Source organism: Anabrus simplex, chromosome 7 (genome assembly GCF_040414725.1).
Source record: "Anabrus simplex isolate iqAnaSimp1 chromosome 7, ASM4041472v1, whole genome shotgun sequence".
Lineage (NCBI taxonomy): Eukaryota > Metazoa > Arthropoda > Insecta > Orthoptera > Tettigoniidae > Anabrus > Anabrus simplex.
This window is the reverse complement of record NC_090271.1, coordinates 285,559,482-285,572,933: the sequence shown is the minus strand read 5'-3', so window position 1 is coordinate 285,572,933 and position 13,452 is coordinate 285,559,482. Positions and strand designations below refer to the sequence as shown.

The window sequence follows — 13,452 nt, the reverse complement described above, 5'->3', positions numbered from 1 at the left end:
TTTAACTTAGTCGAAGGTCAAGCACGAAGCTATATACTTCGTAAACTGCGTAACACAACTTATTATCCACATTGAAAATAAGTTTGACAGCAACTTCAACTGGTCCTACTTTTGGCTTCCGCACGTATTCTACGTTTTGCCTGTTGTGTCGTAAGGCAATATGAATTCTAGTGTATTCACAGTTCATCATGATGACATTCTGTTTTAATACACATATCTCAGATATACTACGTCATATAATTTTTGTTTTCCGTAAGTTTACTTAATTGTGAATCTAAGATTGGAGTTTACCTTGGAGCTGTTTAAGATTAAAGAAACTTGCTACTGTCTGTAGGATGAAGATCTATTATTGTTTCAGACACAAGGCTTTGGTTTGACAATGTGATAATTTTAATCACTCATGTTATCACGTTTTAAGAAGTGTTTAGTGTTGTCTTTTTTTAGATGTAATGTGAGTTCGTTTTAGAGACTATGGTAATTTCAATACTGACAATCGACTTTGTAATATGTTCACTATCGTTCAAGGTTATCATTTTAAGGTTAAGGCTGAAGATGCTCGTTAAGTGAGCAAAACGTGTCCCATAAAGAGATATAATTATATGAAACTGTAACTACCGAAAGGTGGATAGTATTGAATAGGTGGGCAATAAATAATCTCCTGTTATAATTGTTGTTAATAAATGGTATGTTCCGAGCTGTCAATGGAACGATAGCGTGGAATGACATCAGTAGACAAATAAGTTTGAGTGGTGTCTTTAAAAGTAGGAAAGATCACAATATGAAGAGGAATATGAGAGCTGGAATTTAAGAGGACAAATTGGGGCAAATGTAGTTTTTTAGGAAGGGGAATTAGGGATTGGAAAAACTTACCAAGGGAGATGTTCAATAAATTTCCAATTTCTTTGTGATCATTTAAGAAAAGGCTAGGGAAAAAAAAACAGATCGGGAATCTGCCACCTGGATGTCTGCCCTAAATTCAGATCAGTAGTGATTGATAGAAGATTGTTCATTCACTGTGTTTGTCTTCCTTGTTAGATTCCTTCTGTTGGAATCAGTCAATCAAGATCAATGGAACACCTTTGAAGGCAGGTCTCTTATTAAGGAGTCAGCAGTCCAACACAGTTTCTTCTTCTACTTCTCCAAGTGCTATGCTTGATACAAGTCGCCTACACTGCTCAAATCTACCACCTTAGGCTTTCTTTCTTTCTTTCTTTCTTTCTTTCTTTCTTTCTTTCTTTCTTCCATTTATGTTTTGTTATTAATATGTATGTCTTTGTTGTAAATTTTGTCTTTTATATGTAGCCAATTTTAGTACATCTAACACGATAGATAAGATAGATCAATCTCCCAATTGTTATAAACCCATTCCTTTTGTATGGTGTTTTTATATATTGTGTCAATCCTTATTAAAAGTAGTACAAGGCTCACTTCTTTTCAGGAACTATCTATGACACATTGGTGTCACTTGTAATTTGTTTCTCAGGTGGATGCTTTGGAATACTATGCAGAGGAGGAATCTCGAATAAACACTGAAGTAGATAGCGAGAGAGCTGCAGCGCTGAAGAGGCCTCTGGGTATTGCATTTGTAACTCTTGTATCAGTGAGTGCTGCTCAGAAAGTGTACTCAGACCACCAGCCAACCTGCAAGTGTTCACACAACCCTCCAAGTTCGAGCCTTAGCCGGCAGCTGGAACCTCACCAGTGGCGGGTGACGTTTGCTCCTACACCAAGAGATATCTTCTGGTTAGTTATATACTTTCTAACAGATTATACTGTTGGAGTTCAATCCAGGATCTGCCCTGGACTTACAGATATCAGAGATTGAAATTGGGAAAATCATGCTAGGAGGGCAATATATTGATGACCTTTCTGTACAACAATAGCACATTTAACACAAACAGGAAGCAGAAAAAAATTGTGCTGTACTGTATTTTGGTTATCTTGATTTAGCGAAAAGGTGTATTATAGTAACAAGTGATGTTATAAACATTGGCTAAAAATGTCTTAGGAACTATCTATGACACATTGGTGTCACTTGTAATTTATGGAAATTGTCTTAGGGAATCTAGAACATTTGGCAACTCTCATCAAATTTCATTCTTTAAACGTATTTTGGTATTTGAACTTGGGAATGTTAAGGATATTATTTATTCTGTACCTAGGGTTTCATCACCAGAGTGTATAAATTATGAAAGATGGTAGTTTATATTATTGGTGTTTAGAGTTTTGCCCAAAAGATTGGAATTTTTCTGGTTCCAAAGGGACATTAAAATATGTTTGTTATTTTACAGGGAAAACCTCTCTCTACCATCAAAGTTCTGGTACTTACGGGCAGTCCTTGTAAACCTGTTTGTGTTTATTGTGTTGTTCTTTCTCACCACTCCAGCCATCGTTATCAACATGCTTGATAATTTGCAGCTCTCTCATCAGCTTCAGAACATGGTAAGTTTAATTGCATGTTCATTGAACTGTATGATGATTTAAATTATGAAGTAATTTTCATCTCCAGTTTATATATCAGATGTATTATACAAGTGTAATATCTGCAAACTATAACCAGGTGCACAATCTAGATTTATTTGGCATAATTCTGACATTCATGCATGTCTTAGGACTGGTAGTAGTTGTGTACAGTTGGGATCATAACCTGAACACTCTATTTTCCATATTTACTCATTATAGGCCACATCTTTTTAAAAAGAAATGTTGCTCTTAAGTGAATTGTAGACGATTGGGTGGAATGTTGAAGTTAGAGCTAAGAAAATTGATCCCTATAAGAATATTACTCTTTCACCTTGCTATAAATTGAATATGGTCCAAAACGTATTCAAGAAGTTCGATACTCTTTGAAACCTTCCTCATTCCGGAAATTATGGTGCATCATAATTCTGCATAATTAAATTCTCCATTACCAATCAGTATAATGCTTCTGGACATCATGTTCATCAAGTATGATTACAGAGGTCATTCTTTAATATTTCTCTTATAAAAGGTGTAATCATGGTTAAGTAACATTAGAAGGTTTATATTGTCTAGATGTACTTCCCCTTAAAACAATGATCACCACCACTATCACTAACATGAATATACAGTAAAACCTTGTTAAGATGTTTCTGCAGGGGCCAACAAAAATTAAGGTGTTGACCCTTTCGCACTCAGTCTATATGCAGGGGTTTGCTCGAAGAAGCTCAGACTAATTTCTGTGATTTTCCAACCAAATTACAAAACATCAACCCGTATACAGTTTAACACATATCAAAATAAAATGAATCTCACTAATACAGGAAACTAGGAGTATTTCAGAAATGAATATACCTTGGACATAGCATTGGTAAAGCCAAAAAAAATTATTAAACTTTGAAAATATATTTAAAAAAATAAATTATGGTTTTCAATGATAGAAAGATCAGACACTATTGCATCTTTCTTCTTTACTCTTAGACCTGAGAGAACATTGTATTCTGAATAATTTGATGTCAATGTGATGTGTGTGCACAAAGTTATTCACTGTACACGTAACTGTCATCAATGTCAGGTACTCGCAGTCCGATGCACGGTGAGCAGCTGTGACTGTGTCACTTCCCAAGTAACGGGAATCACTTTCGGCAAAAGGAGGTCATTATTACTGCCTAAATCATCTGAAAATTCAAGGATATCGGCCTCATTCGGCCTTGAATATGGCCTAGCCATTACGATAAAAAGATGACACAAGCATGTGCAACAACGAAGTAATGAGAACAAGTAAAATTATAGTTCGAAGTGCAGCGAACACACGATATACCAAAGAAACAAAATAAACTCTAAAACTAAAGTGATGATAAGATCAAATTGTTGTATTCATAAGCCAACCAAAACAGATCCACACAATAAAAACTTTGAATAACCAGAACATAAACATTCACTATGAACAGATTTCATTCGTCGAAAATGAAAATATTTTGTGGGGTTGGTGGATATATCTGTAGAGTAAAACACAAATTCAATGCTTTAAGTTACTGTCACGATCAACTGTTACCATTTAACAGACATGCAAATGCCCAAAATCACTAAATAGGACAGAGGCGATGTGTCGGCGCCGTGAGCTTTCTCGCCATAACCTCTCGTGCTGATAGATCGGCGTGCTGAGTGCAAAAGGGTTAAGCATGAAAATGTACTACTGAATATACTGTATGAATGTAAACTATCCAACAGGCATATGGAAATACTAGATATGATTTTTTTCTGACATGAGGGCATTTTATGTCGTGTATCCGTAGGTACAGTGAAAACCATATCTGCCATTTCTAAAGATGAGAGGAAAGTATTCAACGGTGTGAAAAACATGAGAACAAATATGAAAACCTTTTCTGCTGGGGCTTATAAAATAACAAGTGCACTAAAAGGTGTTGAAAACACCAAAGATGTACGAAAACATTTGCACGACGGCCAATAAAAATATCGAAGTATTATTGCAGATCACTCTGTCTAAAACAAATGTTAGTAGAAGCCTTTGTCATGTGGCTAGGAGCGCGCATCTGTGAGCTTGCATCCGGGAGATAGTGTGTTCAAGCTCCCCTGTTGGCAGCCCTGGAGATGGTTTTCTGTAGTTTCCCATTTTCACACCAGGCAAATGCTGGGGCTGTACCTTAATTAAGGCCACAACTGCTTCCTTCCCACTCCTAGCCCTCTCCTATCCCACCGTCGCCATAAGACCTATCTGTGTCGGTGCGACGTAAAAAAAAAAAAAAGCCTTTTATTTCAGAGCAGTAGGTTATTAAATATTATTTTCTGGTCACACTCTTACAAGGGGGCATTCCCTACTCGTCATGGGTTACTACTGCTGAAACTCCATAGTCTCAACTTTAATATGACCGCTCTTAATTTTTTTTAGCTCCTACTTTACTGACCGTCGCCAACGAGTATCAGTGGGAACAATGTACTCAGGATGGCACAACAAATCTAAAGGTGTCCTGCAGGGGTCGGTTTTGGGCCCACTTTTATTTGTTAGTGTGAACGACATAGGGGACGCATTGAAATATAGCAAGTACCATATCTATGCAGATGATCTTCAGATTTATTATCACTCATTTCCACAAGACATAGATGTAGCCATTGACAGAGTAAATTTTGACTTACGATGACTGAATGACTATGCAAAAAATAACAGCTTGTTAATAAATCCTAACAAAACTCAGGCTATTATATTTGGTACCAAAGGAAACCTTAACTTCTTTAAAAAGTAGACATGTACCCCCAATTATTTTAAATAATATTATCATGCCCTATTGTACGTCAGTAAGAAACTTAGGCGTTACGACTGAGACACTAAATTGGACAGAACAAGTGACAAATGCATGCCGTAAAGTGCAGAAATCCATTTTTCCTCTCAAACGCTACTCTACTATATTTCCAAAACATCTTAAAATACAACTGGTAAAATCCCTAATCTTACCAATTCTAGACTACTGCCACACTGTACTTATGGACATATCTCATGACAGTAACAAAATGCTTGAACAGAGTCTAAACACCTGTATTCGATTCATATTTAAGCTGCGATATGGTTCTCACATTTCACCTTATTACAGGGAGTTGTCATGGCTTCGTGTTCATGAGTGTCGCAGTCTCCACATGTCCCTTCTGCATGGAGTTCTAAACACAGGTGTACCAAATTATCTCTCCTCAAAATTTAAATACCTCTCCTCCTATCATAACCACGATACACAATCTGGCTCCTGTTTAACAATATCTCTCAGTCACTCCAGGACCTACAACCGCTCCTTTGTAGTCACTGACGCGAGGCTGTGGAATACCCTACCTGCTACCATTAGAGATTTGCGTTCTCGTAGGAGATTTAAGATGGATTGCCGAAATCACTTTCTGAATACTTCTAGCTGACTTTTCGATGTGTGTAGTGTGAATGAGTGCATGAATGAGCATATTTTCATAAAAATTAGAAATATATTCGCTAGTTATAGGTTTTTACTGTGTTTCCATCTCTTATTATCACTAGTGTTAGTTTTGTATTTATTATCATGTACATTTAGATTGTCATGTTGTACGTTCTGTAATCGTTTTCTATTAGTACTATATTATTTTTAAAAGATTTGTTGTATTAAATATTATACTGTATGTATGTTAATTATTTTAAATATTGTGGTTAAGTGTAAGAAAGGGCCTTGAGCCCTAACTTCACCACGAATAAAGACGAATAGAGTAGATTTCGCTCAAATTTATAGAACATACAGGGCTTGGCTAGAAATGAAAGTACCCGAAGTAGGATCTCCAGATGGCCAAGCGTATAGAAAATAAAAATAAAAATGTTGACGCAGCTCTCGCACCGTATAAGCCACTTGCAGTATGTTAGTGCACACCCCGAGCAGTTGTGGCGTAGCGGTAAGAGCTCGGACTTGCAATTCGATGGTCGTGGGCTCGACTCCCCGTATGGAGACTGTCTTTTTTCCTCTCAACTTTTATATTATTCATTTTCCAATTAAGCAAAGAGGTCAATAATTCATTTTATTTATTTATTTATATGCAAAAGGCATAGAAAAGGTAAAAAAATTGCGATTTCATTGTCAGACTTTTTTCTACCTGAACCAAGAATCTATTGTTTGTGTACAGCCGCCAGGAGCAATCTTCACTTGTCAGGTGAAAACGAATCTTACAGCAAAACGACTATTCACGTTTATGGCGCATTCCCCAAGGAGGAAAGGTAGCCAATAAAGGAGAAAGAAGAAGAATTTCTGTTTGAACACGTCGGGAAAGTTTGCAACTCCAAATTTTCTACAATTATGCGTTCATTAAAAAATGACGTCCTATATGCCTTTTGCATATAAATAAATAAATAAATAAATAAATAAAATAAATTAAAATAAATGTTCAATATAAAAATTGAGAAAAAATATTCTCGACACGGGGAGTCGAACCCACGACCAATCGAATTACTAGTCCGAGCCCTTACCGCTACGCCAACTACTGCTCAGTGACCGCACTAATGTAAGTGGCTTATACGGTGCGAGAGTCACGTCAACATTTCTGTTTTTATTTTCTATACGCTTGGCCATCTGGAGTTCCCACTTCGGGTGCTTTAATTTCTAGCCAAGCCCTGCATGTTCTATAAATTTGAGCGAAATCAGTGGTGACGAGTAGGGAATGCCCCCTTGTTAGATGATGAATTGGAGGTTACACGCGACGCTGTGCGACTGCGAGGAATCGGGAGGAATGATTTTGACCGCCATTTTGAAAAAACGACCAAGTCGAATGAAACTCAAAGGTGCGAGTTGAACATTCGTGACCTCTGCACGCTTAGATGCGGATGACAGTCCACTTTCTGAAAGATTGTAATTTTGTCTTCATTACTAAGGAATTTCACAACTTTTTCCATATGTATAACTATGCTATCACAGGACAAATATGCACCAGGCTAGTCAATTTCACATGGCTATGTTCCTGATCCAGATATAGGCTACTGTATCACACAACAAAACTTCACTGTACCACTCAACACAAAATAAATTTCTAACTTCTGAATGGAATGCGAAATACAAGCACAAATATACTCACTGTGTTATTCAGCAATCTCGCTGCTAACCGGCAAGCAAAACTGAACATTCCCGAGGCTCACGGGTTGCTTCCCTAACGTGCGACTTATCCTGTGAAGTTCAGGAATTGAAGGCCTTTTTCTATAATCATGCAACTTCGGCGACTGATCTTACCTGAGTTGAAAATCGCGTTTATTTCACAAGGGATGGCAAATAACATTTTCAGGGCTAGGAAAAATATGATCTCACTAAGTGGTAATAGCAAAAATTCACGACGCGATAAGTGAGGTGTTCTTACGTAGATTTCATACGATGAAAATCGGGACTTTGAATTTACAAAGTGCTAAGCAGGAAAACCTGTGACTGAGGAACGCACTAACGAGGTTTCACTATATTTCGTATTAGGAATTAACTCTTATGGATGAAGCTGTGCATACTAATCAGCTTTGGTGGTGTGGTCATGCGAGGTGAGTGGGGGAGGCCATTGAGGCTGAGAGAAATGGAGGGAGACCAAGATGACCATGGTAAAACTCGGTTTTTAACGATTTAAATATAAGATGTGTGAAACTAAACAATCACAAAGCTAGTTGTGAATAGAGGATTGTGGAGGTAGATGTATTGTTTCAAGAACTATAGTTTTTGTAACCGGTACTTCAGCGGTTACACAAACACAGTTAAAGGGAGGAAAGTAAATCAAATTACAAGGTACCTAAACACTATCATCATCTTCCTTCCAAGTATTGGGCCATGTGACCCGTTACGGTCTTGCATTTTACTTTTTGCAAGACTTGAAAGCAATCAAATGTCCTTCCGACGGGTTGCTAGCCTGAAGGAAGTAAGACCATTGGTGGGGCTGCCACCTCTCAGCTAATGGACTAGCTGAAATCACAGCATTTCCTCCATAATGGATGTAACGGTTATACCGCCGTGACTCTGTCAACAGGGCTGGGAACAGGTTTTTTCATCTCGGGAAGGTGAGGTTGGCGTTTGGGCAGGAGAGGTTATGTCATAATCATCATCATCATCCTTCCAAGTACCTAAACACTATACACACCATAATTATGTAATGAACTGTGGCAAAAACAGCAGAATTAAATATCAGTTAGGGCAACTTGACGATAACAAACAAGGAACGTGGGACGGTAGTGGGAACCTACCAGGGGCATGGAGATGTCTAGGGTGTGGTTTTCGGAAAAATCAACAGTGATCTTTGATTCTCAAAATATTATTTACAAAATGGACTTTTACAAAAACAAACAAATCACGAACAGTTTCGGTCAAAGCAGAAAATACCGATACAGAGTATGCAAAATAGATACATGTTCTTAGAGACACACAAGTTAAAAATTCCTTGACAAGCGCTTCCTACAAGTTCAAAGAGTCAAGCAAATACGATACATCAAATTACAAACCAAGCTGGCAATACAATCTTGAAGGTAAGAGCAAACACAATACGCTTTTACAAATTAGAGTGAAGTTAAACTAACCTTTCAAACGTTTGAGCAACATAATAGTGGCGATTAGGGCATTCTCCTGTGCTGCACCAATGAAACAAAATGGAACTTAAAACCGGACAGAAAACAACAGCACTTACCCTAAGGCAGCCCATTCTGGTACCGAGGAGACGTTGACGACGTCAAAACTTCGGCAGGCCAAGACCAAGACGGCTCAGAGACTTCAGACCGCTCACGAAATGCTGCTTAGCCCCTTTTAAAGGGAAATCTGGCCTTGGAGTAGCCAATTAGAACACAGGAGCTTACCCAGATTGACCAATCACAACACTTTCTTCGGTCGCGATGTTTAAATTACTTTCTCGAACACATATGATCGCAAATCTTCCATCTCCAGAATAGGAAGAATATATTTCTAGAATGCATAACTAACAAAGGCCAACACATCCCGTTCAAAAATTCGCGTCACGAACTTTCTGAACTGTTCCTGTAAATATAGAAATGTAATCCACTAGTTACAACCAACCTATGTAGAACAATATTTCTTACACTGTATAGGTTATTTAAAGATATGAACTTCATTAATGTTTCCGTATTGAACTGAGATCAATGATTTTCAGTACTAATTAGGTGTGTTTTATGTTACAAATACCTTTTATTCAACTTGGAAACCAGTTTGGACATATATGTCATCAACCATAAAATCACAAATATATAAGCAAAGACATAATCTGTAACTGACAATTCACACCATGTGTCATGACACATTATATATTTGTGATTTTATGGCTGATGATGACATTATATTTGTTGAAACCTGTCCCCAAGTTGAATAAAAGGTATTTATAACATAAACACGTACCTGATTAGTATTGAAAAGGTTGAACCTAATAGATATCTTATCGTTGACTGTACAGGTTAGATAGCTGAATGGAATACAAATAAAATATTCTAGCTCAACACTCCAGATCATACAGTAAGTACAACTTAAAAAGATTTACAAATAAAATCTTCTACAAACACTTTCCACTTCCAATATATTATTCTACACCTGTGTCAGTTTTCCCTATTCATCGTTCAATTTGTTCGGTCCCAAAAATGTTCCACATAAATCAATGTTAAATTTCCCCACATCTATCGTTCCTTGAACTATCCTTTTATTGCATCGATTGTCAAAAGATATTTGTCCTCGGGCACAATTATCTTGCATTGATCAGTGATTTGCAAGAAAAAATCAAGTAATAAACTTCATTCTGGTTCCGTATTGACTTCGAATATCCGAGACGAAATTCTAAATTCAGTACATTTCTGCCATTTATTAAATGGTCTGTTTAAAAGTTACATAGCTGTATAAAATACCTTGGACATGTTTCAACCTGGCTTAGAGGTCATCATCAGCAAAATAACAAAGAACGATGACATATGACAAAAACAGTGAAACATAAAAATCTGAGATAAAACACAGTCAATAAATGCAGTGGGAGTTTATGTTCAAATGTACATGGATTCAAACTTGAACAAAATAAGTTGATAGTGTGGGTCCAACCATATTTGGTACAATATTAGTTGGCTGGAGGAAATACTTAGACTAGTGAAGACAGTTACATATTGTTCTAAACTGTCATGTTTCTGGAAAACTGAGTGAAGTTTTAAAAGATCTGTTGTATTGCATCACAGAGAACACAAGTAGAGTCAGGACCTGAAAGTGGAAATAAGAAGCAGAGTATGAGAACAGAAAATGAGGTAGAGGTTAAATATAGTACTAGGAGTATATAAAAAAAATAAAAAAAAAAAAAAAATAAAATAAAATAAATATTACTCACATCCTCTTTCCTCCAGCCCTATGCTTGTGTAGTTCAGGTTGGGTCAGTATTGACCTGCACACTGACTGGCAACTGTTCTGATGTTGCATTGGATGGGAGAAACGGTGGGTGAGGGGAGGGAGAGTCAGTGGAAGTTTGGGAGGACGGACCAGTAATATGTGTTGTGACAGATTTAATTGAGCTTTGCTTAAAATCTTTCTCGATTATTGTGTCAACCAGGATCTTTGTTTTTTCTTGGATTTAATTAAGATTATAGATGGGATTTGATTTCCGTTCAAAGTTTAAAGAAGTGTTTTCCAAAATGTGTAATAAAGTTCCCTTTTTGGTTATATGTAGGATATTTAGATCTTTACCTATGGTGGAGAATGAGTGATTGTGATCTTTCAAGTGTTCACTCATAGTGGAAAATCTTTTGTATTTAGCTGCATTAAAGTGTTCTTTGTAGCGGATATGAAAGTTTTTCCCAGTTTTTCCGATATAGCTGGCGTTTAACTTTTAAACATGCCATTTAATAAATGGCAGAAATGTATTGAATAGGTGGACGTAACATAATTTAATTCTTTTAGAATTTAGAATTTAGTCTTGGATAAATTTAATCTTAGAAGAAATCAGAAAAGTTTCTTAAAATTTAAAGTGACAGCTTAATACTCTAGCATAGAATAGCAGCAACCTGTTACGTGAGAATGCATGAGCGATTCTGAGTTGCTAGTCTTGAGCAAGGTCTTGTAGACTGGAGTGCAGTACACAGGTTATTCACACGCAACCACACTATATAACCACGCCTGGCACCAGTGCTTCTCCTCGGTCCACTAACCGGCCCATAGAAGTATTCTTACTTATTTATTTAGAAAAATTAAAACTGAGGCTCTGTAAAACTCAGATATGCCACCATTTTCTGTTATTCTACTGCCTTACCGACTATCAGCAGCAGAATAAAAAAAAAAATCAAAATCAAAATCTCTTTATTTGCAAATGAGGCGTCTACCTCGGTGGCAAATGGTACACTAAAATACATTATTGTCAAGCACTAAACATTAAATTAACAAGAGAAGAAAATTTTTCCTATAATACAATATTATACAATTTACGCTAACAATGTTTTCTATTAAACACACAGCTCATCCTTAATAAATTTATATTGTTTACAAAATTCTAATTATAATATCTCCTGTACTACTTACAAATATAGTCAACTGATATACAGTATGTGGAATTGCTTCAAATGATACTATAAAACTGGTATAACATTAATATTTACATTGCATTTATTTATTTACTATTTTTTTTTTACCCGTTCTGGATCCTAAGTAGCATAACGACCTGCTGCGTCTTAACCAGAGCCCCTTTTGCCACCACTTTTCAGAGTTCCTGAAGGGCCTTCACAGCTACCGTAGCGGTCCCAGGGCCCTCGAAGTCCCCACTGTACTTCACCCCTACAGGCAGTCCCCTACTTTGGCTGTCCAAACTCCTTAGACCAGGGGATGGAATTAATTTATTCACACACTTTTTTTTTTTTTTACAATAACCTGCAGCGGTCGAATGCCCTCTAACACTTCATTTATTTTCTCTGTTGCTGTTTATTCTCTTCTTGAATATCTGTACAGATTTTGGAAAAGGATCAAACACTACCCCTGGTAAACTGTTCCACTCCTTCACACCCTTCCCAATGAATGAAAATTTACCCCAATCGCTTCTGCTAAAATTCCTTCTAATTTTATATTTGTGGTCAGTCCTGCCGATATAATTATTTTCCAACTGAAGCCTCTCACGGATATCTCCCCATGCTTCTTCTCCTGTATAGGCCCTGTATAGAAGTTAAACATAGGCAAGAAAATTAAAGGCAACAGCAAAAATAACTCTAACATCAAACACTTACTGCTACTTTAGTTAAAACCATCAGTTACCCAGACACCGTGAACCAAAATAACCCGTGGTATGGCAATAAGTTGTTATTAACACTACTAAAGAAAACAAGAGGTTCATTGAGAACAAGGTACATATTAATTTATTCAATAAATAAGAACTAAAAAGGAGACATAGTTAGTATAAAATTAAAGAAACAAACACCCTCAAGATAAAACCGTAACTAATTAAAACCAAATAAAAACACTGAGCATAAATTTTAAGGTATACGGCCGAACGAAAGAAAAGAGAATGAAATAACAGATTTTCTATTTTTTAACAATCCAGTGAGACTTGTGCACTTACTAACCACTTTTTACAATCCACCTGAAACCATCTTTTTGCTTAAGTTATTCTCTTCCATAGTTTCAACCAGTTTAATTTTCTTCCATTATTATTATTATTATTATTATTATTATTATTATTATTGTTATTGTTGTTATTGTTGTTATTGTTATTATACTCGAACAGTACCAACAACCATCACAGAGATTCCACTTGAATTCAGTTCATTCTCACTGCCGGAAAACAATTAATCATACAACCCAACAGGAGGGCAGACTAAAACCAACCCCAACAAAATAATAAAGGAAAATAAAGAAGGAAAAGGCAAGGAAAACAAGTTAATACATCACAGAAATGTAGGGACCACCAAACGCATATAATTAAAATCCAACGCAAAGACAGCGAGCCACCCCATAATAATAATAATAATAATAATAATAATAATAATAATAATAATAATGATGATGA

The 13,452-nt window shown here is 36.5% G+C and overlaps 1 protein-coding gene across 2 annotated transcripts in view; it reads left to right on the top strand.

Annotated features, from left to right (window-relative positions):
- Nucleotides 1–13,452, top strand: part of Tmem63 (transmembrane protein 63) — a 264,066-nt gene that overhangs the window by 129,667 nt on the left and 120,947 nt on the right. For both annotated transcript variants that reach the window (XM_067151701.2, XM_067151702.2), the window contains exons 10-11: nt 1,484–1,743; nt 2,292–2,442. In XM_067151701.2, the coding sequence (XP_067007802.2) occupies nt 1,484–1,743; nt 2,292–2,442 (411 nt within the window). The remainder of the gene's footprint in view (nt 1–1,483; nt 1,744–2,291; nt 2,443–13,452) is intronic.